The sequence below is a fragment of the Myxocyprinus asiaticus genome, chromosome 47, assembly GCF_019703515.2.
Source record: "Myxocyprinus asiaticus isolate MX2 ecotype Aquarium Trade chromosome 47, UBuf_Myxa_2, whole genome shotgun sequence".
Lineage (NCBI taxonomy): Eukaryota > Metazoa > Chordata > Actinopteri > Cypriniformes > Catostomidae > Myxocyprinus > Myxocyprinus asiaticus.
Window position 1 is genome coordinate 2481566 of NC_059390.1, and position 19567 is coordinate 2501132.

The window sequence follows — 19567 nt, forward strand, 5'->3', positions numbered from 1 at the left end:
TTAATTTTGTTTGTTTATGCTCTTGACAGGGTTTAACACTTGTGCGACCTTCAGGACATTTTTGTCTTTTTCATTTTTGTTTTTTCGATCATTTTGGCTGTGTTAATTTTGCTAAAGGTGTGTATTTTTTGTGGAATTTTGATATTTCAACCTCAGTTCCTATAATACATCTATAATACACTTTGTACACAAAATAGTTACACTCAGGACCTTCAGGACAAAAATGTCCCCATTGAAACCCATTAAAACTGCAATATTTGATCCCAGTGCCATTAAAGCATAAAATCATGAATTCTATGATATTATGCTTTCATTCCGGAGCCCTGACTTCAAAATTAAATGTTTAATATTTTCATTTATTTTTGTTTAATTATTACACCCAGCACTAGTACTGAGCAGTGTTGGGTGTAATGCTTTACTAAGTAATTAATTACTGTAAATAAAATATTTTTTCATTGAAAAAAGTAAGGGATTACTTTTAATTTTCCAGTAATTTAATTACAGTTACTTCTGATGTAATTACGTTAAATACTGTATAGACTCTAGAACAGTTCTATATAAAACAATAGTGAATTTAAAATCGAAATTGCTGTATGTTTTCTAATTTAATGCAGCCCTCTTAAATTATTTGGCCAGTTCATTAATAATTTATTTGATTTTATATGATTTTTTTGAAAGAATTAAAAGAACAGTTTCATGTCCATCGTTGTATTTTTCATCTGGTCGAGTTTGATCAGGGTTTTAGAAAGTAATTAGTAATAAGTAATGCAATTACTTTTCATACAGAGTAATACCTAATCCCAATACAGTAATCTAATTACACTGTAGAAAATGTAATTAGTAGTTAGTAACTAATTACTTTTTTAGAGTAACTTACCCAACACTGGTACTAAGTAATGTTATAAAGCTTTATTCAATTTAAAATCAAACATCGACTCAAAATTATTTTAATAATCCATTCAGATGGGAAAACGGAATGCTTCAATATTGCTTCAGAAAAGAAAGAAGCATGCATTGTACAAAAATAATTTCCTAGGAAAAAGTTTTGCGGACTCTTAATTTGAAACAGCTTTTCATAACTTCCGGTTAAGGTCTTAATGAAGACGACTTCATGCCGCTACATTCAAAGGCTTTCATTGGAGAACGCACATTTTGTGATTAATGGCATTTACAGTAATTCACTCAGTTGTATGTAATGTACTCATTGTATAGAAGCCATTACAAATTTAAAACTTTACTCTGTTTATACTATGTTTAAGAGGATGGCTGAATTTGGTCCAGATTCGGGGGGGCGGGTGAAGGTAGGTGTTTATGCCATTGTTTTTTAGTGTAATGTTCTTACAGATTTGAGAATAAATATATTCAAGGCTTTAGTGTAACTATAAACTAATATGGTCACTTTATCTCCAGGGAGTGACTATCGTGAAACCCATCGTGTTTGGAAACGTTGCGCGATATTTTGGCAAGAAAAGAGAAGAAGATGGTCACACTCATCAGTGGACAGTTTATGTGAAGCCCTACAGAAATGAGGTTGACTACTAACTAGTTTTGCAGTTTAATTTAAAGTGGTGTATACAAAAGTTGCACTCAGTAATATTTTCTCATTAAAAAAGTTTAACACCGTAAAAAGTTTTAATGTATGGATAAAATCATAAGCATTTGCATGAGATATAAATCCAGGCATATCAGTAACCTTATGAAAAGCTGTTTTATTCTACATGGGGAGGGTCACTTAATCTCAGGAACTGCCCTGTTATTGGACAATTTTACTCATGGATTAAATTAAAGGGACAGTTCACCCAAAAAGTAAAATTCTCTCATCAGTGACACCCTTGAGCCATCCCAAATGTGTATGACTTTCTTTCTTCAGCAGAACACAAATGAAGATTTTTAGAAGAATATCTCAGCTTTGTAGGTCTATACAATGCAAGTGAATGGTGAACAAAACCTTGAAGCTCCTAAAAGCACATAAAGGGAGCATAAAAGTGATCCATACGACTCCAGGGGTTAAATCCATTTCTTCAGAAGCGATAAGATAGGTGTGGTTCAGAAACAGATCAATATTAAGTCCTTTTTAATATAAATCTCCACTTTCACTTTCACATTCTTGTTTTGTTTTGGCGATTCGCTTTCTTCGCGCATATCGCCACCTACAGGTCGTGGCTACAGGTCATAGGTGGATATTTCTAGTAAAAAAAGTACTTGAATATTGATCTGTTTCTCACCCACACCTATCATATCACTTCTGAAGACATGGATTAAACCACTGGAGTTTTTGGAATGCTTTTATGCTGCCTTTATGTGCTTTTTGGAGCTTCAAAGTTCTGGCCACCATTTACTTGCATTGTATGGACCTACAGAGCTGAAATATTCGTAAAAAAAACTGTGTTCAGCAGGAGAAGTAAGTCATACACTTATTGGATGGTACGAGGGCGAGTAAAAGTTTAAATGTTTAAAGTTTATTATGATGTCAGCACACACAAAAAACTCATAACTGGTATACTGACCTTTTTCCCTCTGATATTTTTAGGATATGTCTGCTTATGTCAAAAAAATACAGTTTAAATTGCATGAAAGTTATGGGAACCCATTAAGAGGTATGCAATTCAACCTATCTTATAAATATCTCTATTATAGCTTAATATCATTGTAGTGTCATGTTTTCATGGTTGTGAAAGAATTAACTTATAAAACTCAGTATTCTTGTTTCAGTTGTTACAAAGCCACCGTATGAGATCACAGAGACTGGATGGGGAGAATTTGAGATCATCATAAAAATCTTCTTCATTGATCCAAATGAGAGACCGGTAAGTGGCATTGCACAACATTCCTTCTCTCAGTGTAAATGAACAGGCCACAACTTTAGACTTAATCTTTGATGTTGTGCATTTGGTTTTTGCAGGTCACTCTGTATCATCTTCTGAAGCTGTTCCAGTCAGACTCCAGCGCCATGCCAAAGAAGACTGTTGTATCTGAGTTCTACGATGAGATGGTGCGAAGTTGATCAGAACAGCACAAATTGACAATAGAGAGTAGCATACAACATCATGGACGCTCACGGATGTCTCACTGTGTACAATAACTGTTCTCTATCAATGCAGATATTTCAAGACCCTACAGCAATGATGCAACAGCTTCTAAACACCACCAGACAGCTGACATTAGGCGCTTACAAACATGAGACAGAGTGTGAGTCACTTGCTTACCTTTAGAGCTCCTACTGGACAGCCTTAAAATGATATAGAGTAAAAACTGAGAGATGCATGCCTAATAAATAGTTCTTATTTAATCAACAGTCATAATCTAAACATTCATTTCTCTTGCAGTCGGAGAGTTGGAATTGCGAACACGAGAAAAACTGGAAGCAGCGAAGAAGACGACGAGTCTGGAGATCACAGAGCTGAAGGAGCGACTGAAAGCCTCCAGAGAAAACATCAACTTCCTCATGGGAGAGATACGCAGACTGGAGGACGACGACCAGATGAAAGAGCACTGAGGACTTTCACAACATCAGACGTGGAACGTGTCTGTCCTGCGGCGTGACCGTGGACAAGGAGGAAGACCTACCCATCACTCTTGACATTTGCGGGATTTGTTAGACTTTGAAAGGAAAAAGTGGGACGGATCATTTTAGTTTTGTGGTTTCGAAAATGAAACATGCTAGTAAAAAGGAAAAAAGAAAAATGTCAAAGCAAGAACAATGTGTAGCAATGTAGAATTGCCTTTTTTAATCACATAAATGAACTCCGAATACTTTGAGTTCACATCCACTCACCGTAAATGACTTTTTTGTTATAATAAAACATTTTCTTTTTAACAAAAGTTCTTTTTTTAGCTTTTTTTTCCTTCAGTTTTTAATGTTATTTTAAACTTGTATTTTTATTTTAGCCCTAGAATGATTTGCAAAATGCTTCCAAACTTGTATGTTTACGTGTGAAATGAGATGATAAAATGAGTTAACAACATTAGTTAACTTGAACTAACAATGAACAACACAATATTAGTATCAACATGTACTAATATATTTTTAAAGTCAAAAGTTGCATATGGTAACATTAGTTAATGCACAATGAACAGTTGTATTTTTATTAACTAACAAACGAAGATTAGTCAGTTCTGTAAAAAATATATAGTGTTCATCGTTTGTTCGTGATACCTAATGCATTAGTTATTGTTAACGAATGAAACTTATTGTAAAGTGTTACTGAGACTTCAACTTTTAAGATGCTATGCTTTTTGGCTCCACAAGAGGCTGATAAAGTGCAAACATTACAGCACTTTGACACTACAAAAAAGTCACTTTCACTTTACAGTTGTGTTATTACAATTGACAGTTTTTCATAATAGTTCATTTATGAATAGTTTATAAATAGGTAAATTAATGTTTCATCTAGAAGGTAAAATATGAAATAAAATGGGCTGAAAAGTTGAGAGATATTCAATGTTTATTTATTTATTTTTTTACATTTAAGGATTATTTGGGCACATAGTAGTTAAAGTCTTGTCATAAAGCACATAAAGGCAGCATAAAAGTAATCCACAAGACTCCACTGGTTTAAACTCCAGTGGTCTTCTGAAGCGATACAATTGGTTTTGGATTATAACAGACCAAAATATGACTCATTTTTCACTATAAATCTTGACATCATCAGTCTCCTTGGCAGTCATGGTTTGACGCTTAATTACACTTCGTAGCGCCATCTAGTGCTCTGCGCATCAATCGCTAGGAAGTGTAATCGAGCTTGAAATCATGATCGTTCCTCGAGTCTGCAATTGCAAGATGTACAGTGAAAAAGGAGTTATATTTTGGTTTGTTCTCACCCAAAACTGATTGCATCGCATCAGAAGACTTGTGGATTACTTTTATGATGCATTTTAGCGCTTTTTGGAGCTTAAAATTTCTGGTCACCATTCCCTTGCATTGTATGGACCTACAGAGCTGAGATATTCTTCTAAAAATCATCATTTGAGTTCTGCAGAAGAAAGAAAGTCATACACATCTGGGATGAGAGAATTTAATTTATGGGTGAACTATTCCTTTAAGCAAGCTACTTGTAGGTGATTTTAAAATCATGAAGTGGCAAGAAAACACCATCCCATCTAAATAATGAGCACACATACATTTATCTAGTTATCTTGATGGGGACTACACTCTTTTGTTCTTGTCAATTGTTCTAAAATTAAGACGGTTATAATTACTACAGATTAAGTTTAACCCTAAATCAATCATAATCCTCACCTCATAAAAAAAAAAAAAAAAAAAAAAAAAAAAAAAAAACTTACACTTTAAGAAGTGCATAAAGATATTATTTTGTGTGTTTATTATTAATTTTGTGAATGCAGTACACTTAAATTTATGGAGTTATATATGTGCCACAATTCTGCACTGGCAAAATGATATTTCGAGCGCACAAAAATGTTCTGCACGTGCAAGTTGATATATTGAGTGCAAACGATAATAATAATAATAATAATAATAATGTTCTGCATGCCCAAGATTATATTCTGAGTGCAAATAATAATAATAATAATAATAATAATAATAATAATAATGTTCTGCATGCCCAAGATGATATTTTGAGTGCAAACGATAATAATAATAATAATAATAATAATGTTCTGCATGCCCAAGATTATATTCTGAGTGCAAATAATAATAATAATAATAATAATAATGTTCTGCACGTGCAAGATGATATTTTGAGTGCAAATGATAATAATAATAATAATAATAATAATAATAATAATAAAAATAATAATAATAAAAATGTTTTGCACGCCCAAGATGATATTTTGAGTGCAAATGATAATAATAATAATAATAATAATAATAATAATAATGTTCTGCATGCCCAAGATGATATTTTGAGTGCAAATGATAATAATAATAATAATAATAATGTTCTGCACGTGCAAGATGATATTTTGAGTGCAAATGATAATAATAATAATAATAATAATAATAATAATAATAATGTTCTGAATGCCCAAGATGATATTTTAGCGCAAATGATGATAATAATAATAATAATAATAATAATAATAATAATAATAATAATGTTCTGCACGTGCAAGATGATATTTTGAGTGCAAATGATGATGATAATAATAATAATAATAATAATAATAATAATAATGTTCTGCATGCCCAAGATGATATTTTAGCGCAAATGATAATAATAATAATAATAATAATAATAATAATGTTCTGCACGTGCAAGATGATATTTTAGCGCAAATGATAATAATAATAATAATAATAATAATAATAATAATAATAATGTTCTGCACGTGCAAGATGATATTTTGAGTGTAAATGATGATGATAATAATAATAATAATAATAATAATAATGTTCTGCATGCCCAAGATGATATTTTAGCGCAAATGATAATAATAATAATAATAATAATAATAATGTTCTGCACGTGCAAGATGATATTTTGAGTGCAAATGATGATAATAATAATAATAATAATAATAATAATAATAATAATAATAATAATGTTATGCATGCCCAAGATGATATTTTATCTCAAATGATAATAATAATAATAATAATAATAATAATAATAATAATAATAATAATAATAATGTTCTGCACGTGCAAGATGATATTTTGAGTGCAAATGATAATAATAATAATAATAATAATAATAATAATGTTCTGCACGTGCAAGATGATATTTTGAGTGCAAATGATGATAATAATAATAATAATAATAATAATAATAATAATAATAATGTTATGCATGCCCAAGATGATATTTTATCTCAAATGATAATAATAATAATAATAATAATAATAATAATAATAATAATAATAATGTTCTGCACGTGCAAGATGATATTTTGAGTGCAAATGATAATAATAATAATAATAATAATAATAATAATAATGTTCTGCATGCCCAAGATGATATTTTAGCGCAAATGATGATAATAATAATAATAATAATAATAATAATAATAATGTTCTGCACGTGCAAGATGATATTTTGAGTGCAAATGATGATAATAATAATAATAATAATAATAATAATAATAATAATGTTCTGCATGCCCAAGATGATATTATAGCGCAAATGATAATAATAATAATAATAATAATAATAATAATAATAATAATAATAATGTTCTGCACGTGCAAGATGATATTTTGAGTGCAAATGATAATAATAATAATAATAATAATAATAATAATAATAATGTTCTGCATGCCCAAGATGATATTTTGAGCGCACAAAAAGTTATTTTGCACGCGCTTGTACTCAGTTTTGTAATGTATCTTCTTGCAAAGATAAATTCATTTTAAGCAAACGAAGATCAATTTTGCGCTTGAATAAAGTTTGAATTTGCTCAGAATTCTTACATTTTGCCTTCTCCTCCTACACACTCTGTGTGCAAAATACCTTTTGCATGCTCAAAATATCACCTTGCGCACGCAGAACATTTTATATGTGCTCAAAATATAATTTTGTGCACGCTGAATTGTGGCACAAGTATAACTCCATATAAATTAAACACACACACACACACACACACACACACACACACACACGACCCGGATGCAGTAGTAATGGAGCAGCATTGAATGTATTCGAGCTCTTTCACTTTGAAAAAGTTTTGCTGTTTTTTGGTCTGTTTGAGGGAGGTTCACGGGCGATGAGTCCTGAGAAGAGATTTCATACATCTGACTGGAAAAATACTCTTTTATTGTCCTCATCTACACAAAGAACCACATATTAAAATCAGCCCGTGGAGATATGACTATAGTAAGTACGCATTTACTGCTAACTATTATTTAATACTAACCAGCCGATACTTTGGGGTTGTTTTATATATATTTTTTCTCTGTTGAGTGTGTTAATTTGGTGCAAAAACAGCGATATAAACTTATATTTCCTCTGGCGTCACAAAGCATGACCTCATCTTTATTATGAGTCTGTGTGTTCAGATAAACACTGTGAGTCGCACAGATTGCAGCAAAGTTTTCTGATAATAAACTGACAAAAATCATGTGAAGGGTTCAAACAATACATTAAAATAAAGAGGTTGAGTTTGTAACTCGTTTTGTGTAGTTATCTTGATATAGGGGATGAAGTCTGGGGTGTTTCTATATGATTTTGACAAATGTTTTAGAAGACAGAAAAAACCCCCCAAAAAACAATATTGCTCACAAATAGATTAAAGTAGTCAAAATTGGATGTGGTGATTGTTTGGCATTATGGCGAATAGCTGAGGGTTTGGTGGGTTGGGTTGCCATCATAACCCTCAAACATGGTTGACATTTATGTTATTCTTCTGTTTATTAGAGTTATATTTAACCCTTATGCACTGTTCATCATTAAATCATGTTTCAGTTGTTCCCGGTCAAAAGTGACCGGAAAAAATAAACATGTAATTATTTTAATTGTTATGAAAGAAATGTAACAACTCTAAATTAAATAACGTAAAAGCACTATTGTTGTGCATTTTGGGTGTTTTTTTGGGGTATTTAGAACTTTTCTGTTTTATTTACTAATTTATTTACCTGTATGACCTTGAGTTTGAGCTTGAAAATTGACTTGCAGTTAAATATGTAAAAATTACTACTTTTCATATTTTTTTTTATCCCCTTTTCTTCCAATTTGGAGTGCCCAATTCCCACTAGTAGTTGAAATTTCTTATGAATATTTTCTCAAATACTGAACGATCCTCATAAATTATATACCGCTTGAAAGCTTAAAGTCTCAAGAATCAAAGATGTCCATTTAAAAAAAAAAAAAAAAAAAAAAAAAATTACAAGTATACACACTAGGTGGCTGCAGAGAGCTACTGATTTTCTAGATTTTGTCACAAGTTCTGGATTGAGATATATATTTAAACATGATCAAAGTATACTTTTGTTAAAGTTTAGCATTTTGTTTGATTTGTTTGAGGTTATTTTTGTCAGTTTTTGCATACCTGAAATAAGTAGAATAACAAGAAATAACCTAATTTATCCCTGGTTGTAACAAGATGAATGAGTGTGTGTGTGTGTGTGTGTGTGTGTGTGTAGCATTGTAGATGTGTTATGGTCTCACCAATTCATTTTAGTGTGTGTGTGTTCTGCATTGTGGCTTATGTATTGTTTTGTTTTTTTGTGACAAAGTTTTATAGTCTGACCAGTTCAGTTTTGTGTGTGTGTTTGTGTTTTGCACACTTGATGTTTGGTAGTCTCACCCCGTCATGTCTCTGTGTGTTTCTTCTGCATTCTGGCTGTTTTTTAGATTTTATATAATAAATAATGGAAAGAAAATCTGTGATTTTTAGTGTTTCCCATTTATTTCCTATGGCGGTCATTTTTGACCGGGAACAGTACAAGTGTAGCACTTTTTTTCTACCACTTAGATGATCGAATCATCTACAATCTTTGTGTGCGTTCAGATATAAAACGGACAAAAAGTCGGCAAGTCTCGTACCCGTCAGATAAAGGAAACCAGTTTTGCTGAAGTGATATCGGTCAAAAATGACCGAACAGTGCATGAGAGTTGAGTCTTATAGTTGGACATTGAGTTTGTAAATGAACCCCATTAACAGATTATTCATTAGCTTGCAGTATTTGTTTTTGTAGGCACAGTTCCATTCACATTACCTGATAGGGCATATATTTAAATATGCAACATTTCTGTATATATGTTCCATCTAATGAAATGTAAACAAGACAGTGAATGCTTGCTCAGTATCTGAAATCAGCCTGAAGCCTGACATTGTATCATTTCAGAAAGCAGTGGTCAGCCTGGATGGTACAGTAAGTGTTTCACTGATGCAGCAGTTGTGCCCTTCTCTCTTTCTTACCAGTTGACCCAGGTGGACATGCCCACCTGACCAGGATTGTCTGGTTTTATCATCCTGATGGGTTCTTCAGCAGCACATTTTTTACCAATGCAAATGCTCAGATATTCTGAATTTGTTGTGTGAATAGTGTCAAATAAGTGTTCATTTCAATTTCAGTACATTGCATTTGCACTCATTAAATTGTGTTATCTACGACTCCGCATTATTTTGGCCATTCGCTGCCCTACTATCTACATATTAAAAGTGGTATCAGCCATTAAAAAAAGCTACATAAATAGAACGCTGCTTGATACACTGACTGGAGACCTGCTGCTCAAAGTCAACTGGTTGTAGATTGATATGCTTCTCTTGATGGCATGGAGCTTAAGTACATATTTGGCACTTTGTGAACGGGTGCGGTGTGTATTTTAGGTCACCACACCTGAAGTCATGGCATTTGACACTGTTGGGACTTAACTGAACGATTGCACTTAAGTGAAGAACCTTTGGAAAAAACACAACCTCTTTCACACTGATATATGCTGTTGAAGGATTGTACAAGTCTGAGTAGAAACTAAAGGTAAGTGGCTGGAGGGGCAACACTTCATGCTACTAATGTGCTTGTGTTGATGGATGTCAAGATTCAGATGGAAAAGCAGGACAGCATAGCTACAGAGGGGTCCATTACAGTATGCCTCAAATCTGTGTTTGTGCCGACAGAGTGACTGTGTTTCTCTTGTTTGTCCAGTGACTCAGCACTGCCTTCATGGTTCCTGATATTACATTTGACGTTTTCTCTGGCACAATTCACATCATTTACTTTTATCAGCAGAAAGATGCTTGGAATGCATTGACTTGCTTATATTATTATTGGGAACGTAAATAAGTAGTCCTCACCTTCTTGGCTCCTGAACAGTGTCTGAATGAGCACTTTGGACATGGATTGTCTGAGTGTGTCAGCAAGTAACCAGTTAGGGTGGTGATACTGTTTTGTGAATGCATGCAATGCATGGCAGAAAGAGTTTTAAAAAAATAAATTTTTTTGCACTTGTATTAAAATGTGTGTTGATTTAGAGGCAATTCTGAAGTCTGTAGAATAAAGGAAGAGTTGCGAAGGCCATCCAGATCTTTTCAGTGGCTCAGTTTGCAGTGAAATAACCTTGCTGCTCTTGTGAAAACTCAGTGTTTCTGTCATTCTTCCATCATAATAGCAAAGTTGGAAGAATTGAGCTGAATCATCATCAAAGTCCTTCAACAACGTGACAGTGCGCCAGAACCATTCACCACTTAGCCTTCAATTTGATTTGCGATTTGAACCAAAAGACACCCTTTTTTTGTAAAGGTATCAGAGTAACGAATAAGTGGGTCAATTTGTTGAAATTTTAAAGTTTAACTCAAGAATAACTCACACGCAACTCATTAGAGCCTTTTAAAGGGTTAGTTTACCCCAAAATGAAAATTCTCATCATTTACTCACCCTCATGTAGGGCTGTGATGATTATGAAATTTGGCTGACGAGTGATTATGATGATTAATTGTCTCTTTTAGGGCTTTGATGATTAACTGTTCGTATAAACTGTCTTATTTCTTAAGGTGCATGTGTGCTTCATACACCATAAGAAGTAATTTTTATGGGGCCTGGGTAGCTCAGCGAGTATTGACGCTGACTACCACCCCTGGAGTCGCGAGTTTGAATCCAGGGCGTGCTGAGTGACTCCAGCCAGGTCTCCTAAGCAACCAAATTGGCCCGGTTGCTAGGGAGGGTAGAGTCACATGGGGTAACCTCCTCGTGGTCACGATTAGTGGTTCTCATTCTCAATGGGGTGCGTGGTGAGTTGTGCGTGGATCGCGGAGAGTAGCATGAGCCTCCACATGCTGTGAGTCTCCGCGGTGTCACGCACAACGATGCGCGGATTGACGGTCTCAGAAGCGGAGGCAACTGAGACTTGTCCTCCACCACCCGGATTGAGGTGAGTAACCGCACCACCACGAGGACCTACTAAGTAGTGGGAATCGGGCATTCCAAATTGGGTGAAAAGGGGATAAAACAAATAATAATAAAAAGAAGTAATTTTTACATATTTAACTGCAAAAATATAAATCAAATAATAAAATAGGGAAATATGAAACGTATGAATGACATAAAAATAATGTTTAATATCAAAATATGTCTTTTTGGTCAACTTTAGTTTTGATCCACTGTTGTTTTTGGATCTCATATATTATATATTTTTATATATTTTTCATGTATTTATATTATATAAAATAATACTATATTATGCAACAGTAACATATTTCTATCCTAATTTCTTCACTTTCACAAGTTTTTTTTTAATGCTATTTGATTATTTAACCCACAAGCCCTTGTTTCTCATGAAGCAAAACCTTTGAGATTTCGTTTCATCGTTTCATCACTCCACAGAAACAGAGTAAGCTTGCATCTCCTCCTCTGTGCCACCCGCTATGACCAGGAACATTTGCCATTACACGATTGTTTAAAGTGAAACCGGAGCGCTTTGCGTTCACTATCAAAATTTATATTGTTAGTTTATATTTTCACGGGAGTTTGGCTGCGCGCACATCAGAGCGCTTGAGAAGCGGTTCACGCGCTCTTCTGGACAGGAGCTGATCTGGTTGGCGTCCGCGGTGCGGTTCAGTGACGCTCTGAGTTCAACTGAATGAGATACACAAACGTGCCATTCATGGCATTTACTGTATATATTCACTTAAAATTCCCTTATTTGGGCATTAAAATGTGATTGGATTTTGAAGTGCACCATAATCGCGGTTCTCAAATAACCGCGATCAGACGATTATTTAATAATCGCGACAGGCTAACCCTCATGCCATCCCAGATATGTATGATTTTCTGTTGGTCTGTACAATGCAAGTAAATGGTGGCCAGATCTCACACGGTCCAAATATCACAAAGGCATTATAAAAGTAATCCATACAACTCCAGTAATTTTATCAGTCTTCTGAAGCGATCCAATTGGTTTTGGGTGAGAACAGACCAAAATGTAATTCCATTTTCACAATAAATCTTGAAAGCTGCTCCTTTGCGTTCGTGATTTCAAGCTCGATTACACTCCAAGCTTGAAATCATGATCGTGCGTGTAGACTGAAATGGCAAGATGCACAGTGAAAAAGGAAAAAAAACATTGTTTAACCACTGGAGTCATATGGATTACTTTTATGATGCCTTTGTGATATTTGGACCATCTGAGTTCTGGCCACCATTCATTTGCATTGTATGGACCTATCCACTTTTGGGTGAACTGTCCCTTGGGCTACTTTGTGCTCCAGGTGCTTAATATGTGAATAACCCAGCCACAGTTTACTTAAGTGTCAAAACACTCACTGTAATGATCATTACTTAGGCTTAGAACATGCTAACAAGATTTTGTTACAGTGTTGTGGGTCATTCTCTGGAAATGTTCCTGTAATAAATAGCTGAAATGTTTTATTGCAGACTACGGCGTTCTCTGTAATCATAGCGTGCTGCTGACATCACTGAGTGGGAGTTTAAAATATGATCCTGGATTCAGAGCAGCTTTACTCCCACCGGGTCAGCTTTGAACTGCTCACAGGGTCAGCGGCTATCCTCTTTGTCCTCAGTGACTGAGATGACCTGTGCTTGATATCTATATTTCAGATGGCCTCTCTTTATCTCTCTCTCTTGCACTCCCTCTCCATTCACTTATCCTCTCTTGAGAAGGATCATGCAGTGAGGTCGGCCGCTCGCTTTCTGATCTTGCGCCTTCCACACAAGCTTAAGCTTGTTTGCTATGTGAAGACCTAATAGCCACTATTCCATAGTTTCAACTGGGTGAATCTTACAAAAACATGTCCAGGTCACATTTCTAGGGCTCTGTCTTTTTGTTTGGTTTTTTTTCTCCTCCAGATTCCATTTTATATTTTCCAGTTTTTATTTTTTCTGAATTTCCTTAAATTTGATTATGAAAAAAGTGTAATAAAATAAATTCAGAAAACTTTAATGAAATATGTAGAACATTTCATTTTCAAAATTACAATATTTCAAATTATAATCAAATTAACTGCTTCTACCTAAAACTAGAGATGTGCGAGACTAGTCAACTAAACGGTTCTGATGCTGCTAGTCGACACTGGAATTACTAGTTGGTTAATATTTCCCCCCATTAAACTGATCATAATTTTTACACATTACGTTTGGCTTTATATTTTTTACAGAGGCTGCACTTAAATTACTGTCATATTAATGTTACATATTTTAAATAGAATTAATAATACAAATATTAGGGGGCCTGGGTAGTTCAGTGGTAAAGACGCTGGCTACCACCCCTGGAGTTTGCTAGTTCGAATCCCAGGATGTGCCGAGTGACTCTAGCCAGGCCTCTTAAGCAACCAAATTGGCCCAGTTGCTAGGGAGGGTAGAGTTACATGGGGTAACCTCCTCGTGGTCGCTATAATGTGGTTCGTTCTCGGTGGGGCGCGTGGTGAGTTGAGCGTGGTTGTCGCGGTGGATGGCGTGAAACCTCCACATGCGCAATGTCTCCGTGGCAACGCACTCAACAAGCCACGTGATAAGATGCGCGGGTTGACGGTCTCAGACGCGGAGGAAACTGGGATTCGTCCTCCGCCACCCGGACTGAGGCGAATCACTACGCGACCACGAGGACTTAAAAGCACATTGGGAATTGGGCATTCCAAATTGGGAGAAAAAGGGGAAAAATCTAAAAAATAATACAAATATTATTTTAAAAAAAAAGAGGATTTCTGGAGCAGATACAGAGTTTAATTAACTTCAGGCTGCACGTGCATCTTCCTTCTCTCTTGCGGCGCGCGCAGGAAAATGTCCTCTCGCTAGACAAGCAAACTCAGCAAAGTAGTTATGAAAATCACTTCGGTGGTGCGGGAATCGGCTTTCCAAATGTTTGAAAGTGTGATGTTTTCACATTTGAGTCTTCTTTAAATCTGTGCATTCTTAGATGTTATTTTTCCACTGAGCGGGCTTCTTCAAGTGCAGGATAGCCTGCTCAGGTGAGTCAAGTCCCGTCTTTCACCAGACCATGTCGACGTGTTAATTTTACCCATCAAAACATTTATGCTTTTGAGTAAGTAGCCTAGAAAATAACTGTTTTAGGCTAGGTATGCCATTTTTTTTATCTGCTGATTAAGGTGCCGACTGCTGAACGTGTGCACGTCATGTTTAGAATACATTAGGTTTATTGTAGGCTACATCACAGGCCTATTTTTTCTATCCTATAGCTACTTTATTTTTAATTTTTTTTACATCGTAACTTGGTTGACATTCTTTACCGAACAGCGGTCATATTAGATCAGTGGTTAATGCACGACTGCACGTCATGAAATACGCGCAACTTTTCAGCGCATTTTTTTTCTCTCTCATAGATTTGGCTTAGTCTACATGTTAATTATTTTCAACAATGTCCTGACTGTTTTGATATGTTAAATAACTTTTACTTGGTGATTTCCGTTTAGAACAGGCTTTTAGGGTTGTTCCATTGATCCTGCACTATTCATTCAATTGTTTTCAATAAATATGTCTATTAAATATTTGCTAACGTTGATTCAGTGAATGTGTATCATGTTCTATATTTAATGTACAATGATCATAATTCAAGCGAGCACATCACAGATAAATGCTCCTTTTCAGTGGAATTTAGCTTTGGATTAGATTAAGTATTTTAAATGGGTCGCATAAACACTTATTTATTTATTTATTTATTTTTTTACTCTTTTCTGAAGGTTGGTTTCTCTTTAGACTAATCGACTAGTCGGTTACAAAACTTCAGTTTAAATGACAGTCAAATTAGTCATAGCGCACATCATTGGAGTTATTTTTATCAAATAAAGTGCTGCACAAAAGCACTCTTGCTTGTGAGATATTCCTTAAAAATAATTATTATTTATATTGTTATTATTACTATTATAATTATTATTACAGTGAATATAACTACTGGTGCACCAATCAGGAAATTTGAACACTTAAGATCGGCCAATAGCAGTACCGATTTTTTTTTTTTTTTTTTTTTTTTTGTAACTAAGGTTGGCCAATACCGATTTTGTTTTTATTTATTTATTTATTTATTTATTTTTTAACTAAGATCGGCCGATAGTAATAACGAATTTTAACACTAATACCGGGCATTTGCAATACGATTTTTTTTAACACTAAGATCGGTCGATACCAATACCGTTTTTTTAACACTAAGATCGGCAGATACCAATACCGATTTTTTATTTATTTATTTTTAAACACTAAGATCGGCCGATACCAATACCATTAATTTAAAAAATATATATTTTTTTTTTAACTAAGATCAGCCGATAGCAATACCGAATTTTAACACTAAGATTGGCCGATAGCAATAACGATTTTCTTTTAAAGTGCCCTTTGCCACACTTTTGCAAGTTATATGCTGCAGTTATGTGTTTATGCCCCACACAGTAAAATTACGGTAACACTTTACAAAAAGGTTCCATTTGTTAACATTATTTACCAACATTACTGTAGTTAACATGAACTAATGAACTTGATGTTAGTTACAACATATACTAACACATTTTTAAAATCAAAAGTTGTATTAGTTAATGCACTATGAACTAACAATGAACAATTTTATTTTTATTAACTAACATTATGATTAATAAATGCAGTAAACGTATATTGTTCATTGTTTGGTCATGATACCAAATGCATTAACTAATGTTAAAGAAATATTTACCAAGTATTACCAAAATTACATTAATTGTGAATTGCTAACATTTATTTCTATTGACAACAATTATGTATAGTCCTGTTGTCAATATCAAAAGGTCATTGTGACATACTGGCAACCAAAAACCATGAGAGCATCACACACTGAGAGATACTTTCATAAATATGAAAAACATATCCATTACAAGCTCTAAAACTGCTCCTGTGAGGAATCATTAGTATTTATGATTTGTTTACTGTCTTTGGCATCTTGTTGCAATACAAATCACTAATTATTAAGCAAATGCATGAAGACGCGGTGCCGTTATTGAAGGTTAAACAGTTACATCACGACTCACGTTACATCACCTATACTCAGATTTGTATTTGCATGTTTATTTGTTGTTTAATTTGTTTTTTTATGCCCGTTTGCGGTCACTTTATCCTCTCCGTGCTCACAGTGCAGCGAGTCAGAATAACTACCGTATTGACTCCAGAAAATGGGCAACTTAATATACATACACGTGTAATTCTTACACATTTTTAAAAACAAAACGGCATATTCAAGTGAATTTCATCAGGTCTGAAAGTTTAAATTCGTGAATGCTTAGAATTGCCACCAGCTCACCCATTAAAGGCCACTCTGTCATGCTTCGAGGGCAGAGCATGCGCTCATTCATAGAGGAGCAGAGTATGCATGCTGCAAAAAAGATCGGCCCTAAATATAGGCACGATCGGCCAATCGTGATCACGGATTTAAGACGAATAGCGTCCGATTTCGATCGGTGGCTGATCGATTGGTGCACCCCTAAATATAACATTTTACTATACAGTAGTTATATATTTCTGTTGTAAATTTTTCAATTTTTACGTCTTTTTAAATCAAGCTTTTATTTTAGCCCAAATATGTACAATTCTGTAAAATTCATTTTTTCCACTGTTTTCATGTATTTCACCCTAAAACAAAATAAATAAATAAATCAAATCTTATTTTTCATGGTGACAATGAAGCCTGTTTTTAGGACCTTTAAGATTTGTTGTATTATTTTCAGGAAAATTAAACATTTTCCTTTTAATTCTTATTACTGTAATGCGCCTGGACTTTTTACTGATGTTTTATTGGTGTAATTTGCATTATTCTCAGATTTGCAATATTGTAATAGTTATTTTCTACTGTAGGAAAAAAATTTGTTTTTTGTTTTGTTTTGGGTGAAATGAAACCTGGACATGAGATTCACCGCAAAGTTTCCTTTTTTATTCAATTATTTATTTTTTTAATAGAAGGTTTGTATTAGATGTAATTGACATTGTTTACAGTTAAGAAAATTGGATGCATTGGTTAGTCATATTTTAAAAAAGGGTGAAAAATATATTAGAAACCATAAAATAAACAGATCTGAATACAATGATTTTGGAAGCCAGATATCGGAACGCAAATACTTAATTTCTAGCTTGAAGTAAAATTTTCATTTACGCGCTTCAGAGTTTGTGCAAGTAAAAAAACAGAACAATCGATTTTACCTCCCCCACTCTGACACGGTGTCTCTCTTTCTGGTAGGAGGTAAAGTAAACTCTGGCGGGCTTGTTTGAAGTGTGTGAGTCGCTCAGCATACACCAGCTGGCCATACTGGGAGTGCTGGGTTAACAGGGTGACACGACAGCGTGAGGAAGAACTCTCTCTCTCTCTCTGTGAAGAAAGCACAACATTAGTGTGCACATACGCTGAAGGGCTCTCTGCATCTTACCAATCCCACACACACTCGAGTGGCAGCTGTTTGTTGCTTTTACACACATGGCTGATCATACTTGCAAAATAATTGTAGCTTTATAATTAGCCTATTAGTGAAGAGTCATTTTTTGTTTATTATTTATTTCTGGCTGTCTGATTGCCAATACCTTTCCAGTAGACTGGGAGCTCATGCCAGCCAAATGAATCATGCTATTGCTTAGTAGGATATTTCACCATCTGTATGAAATATTGTATGCTGTACTGTAGTGGCCCAAATACATTATTTGCAAACAACAAGACTGACTTCAACTGAATGCTTGCACGGTTGGGCATCCAAAAACTCCACCACATCCCTTCTTCATCCTCTGCACTTGATAAAAACCCACATCCATATATCGCAGATGATGAATGGCATTTCCCCTACACACATTACGAGTGTCTAATCAATAGATCAGATTTGTTCTTTTCCTCTTGCATTTTTGAGGACAACCATTAGTGAGAGCTAGAGCACTTAATGCCTGTCTGGACTGTTTTCTCTGTCAGAGCCATTAAAATGGAAATAAATCTTTGTTGTAATGAGTGGGTGTGCTGTGGCGCTTATTCATTGCCAGTTGGAGTCAAGCTGTCTGTCATATCTATAGCCCTACTTTGGGAATAGATGGTTTAAAGCAAGCTTGCATTTCTGTATTCTATTTTTCCAAACCCGAAAGCCCAAGAAACCAATCGTTAAATGGTGTTTACATTCCAGTGCAAAGGAAAATAGTGTAGCTTTATTTTGAGTTGAGACTGTAGTGTTCAAAAAGGAAAGAGTGTCAGGCAGGAGTTATTGGGGAGTAGCTGCAATGGGGCGTGTTTTTTTTCCCAGGGTTGGAATGCCATGTTCAAAGGTGTGGGGTTAGCTCTTGCTAATTCCTCCACTCACGACTTTCCACCATTATTTGCACAGTGCATGTACAGTGCACATCCATGCGTGACATGAATGTGCACAGAAAGGTGTTTAAATTGTGTCCTGACGTAAGTATTATCCAAATAGTAAGGAATAGTGGTCGACCAATATATCGCAGAGGCCGATAAATCGCCTGCTTGCATGTGAAGCGACTGAGACATATAAACGACCAGTCATGGTTCATTAAGTTGTTGCGTGCCATGTTAAAGTGCTCGCCTGTTTCATTCTCCCTCTCTCTCTGCAACAGTTCCCTGTAACTTTTAACTGTCTTGTCTAATGATAAAAAGGCAAATATCTATAAAACTTATATCATCTGCAAATATGCACATCTCATTAAAACAGATGTAATAAACCAACCTTACACAATTTCAGCACATCTAGCATCCTGTGG

General features: G+C 34.7%; 2 protein-coding genes across 4 annotated transcripts in view; both read left to right on the forward strand.

Moving 5' to 3' along the window:
- Positions 1–1080: 1080 nt before the first annotated feature.
- LOC127436541 (YEATS domain-containing protein 4-like) lies at positions 1081–4431 on the forward strand. The gene is made up of 7 exons (XM_051690808.1): positions 1081–1301; positions 1411–1530; positions 2531–2597; positions 2713–2807; positions 2903–2992; positions 3102–3189; positions 3327–4431. The coding sequence occupies exons 1-7, from the start codon at positions 1251–1253 to the stop codon at positions 3494–3496; spliced, it is 681 nt and encodes a 226-aa protein (XP_051546768.1). The 5' UTR covers positions 1081–1250; the 3' UTR covers positions 3497–4431.
- Positions 4432–7569: 3138 nt separating this feature from the next.
- LOC127436529 (fibroblast growth factor receptor substrate 2-like) overlaps positions 7570–19567 on the forward strand; it is a 31959-nt gene continuing 19961 nt past the window's right edge. For all 3 annotated transcript variants that reach the window (XM_051690793.1, XM_051690792.1, XM_051690794.1), the window contains exon 1: positions 7570–7775. The gene's annotated coding sequence lies outside the window, so the exon portion shown is untranslated. The remainder of the gene's footprint in view (positions 7776–19567) is intronic.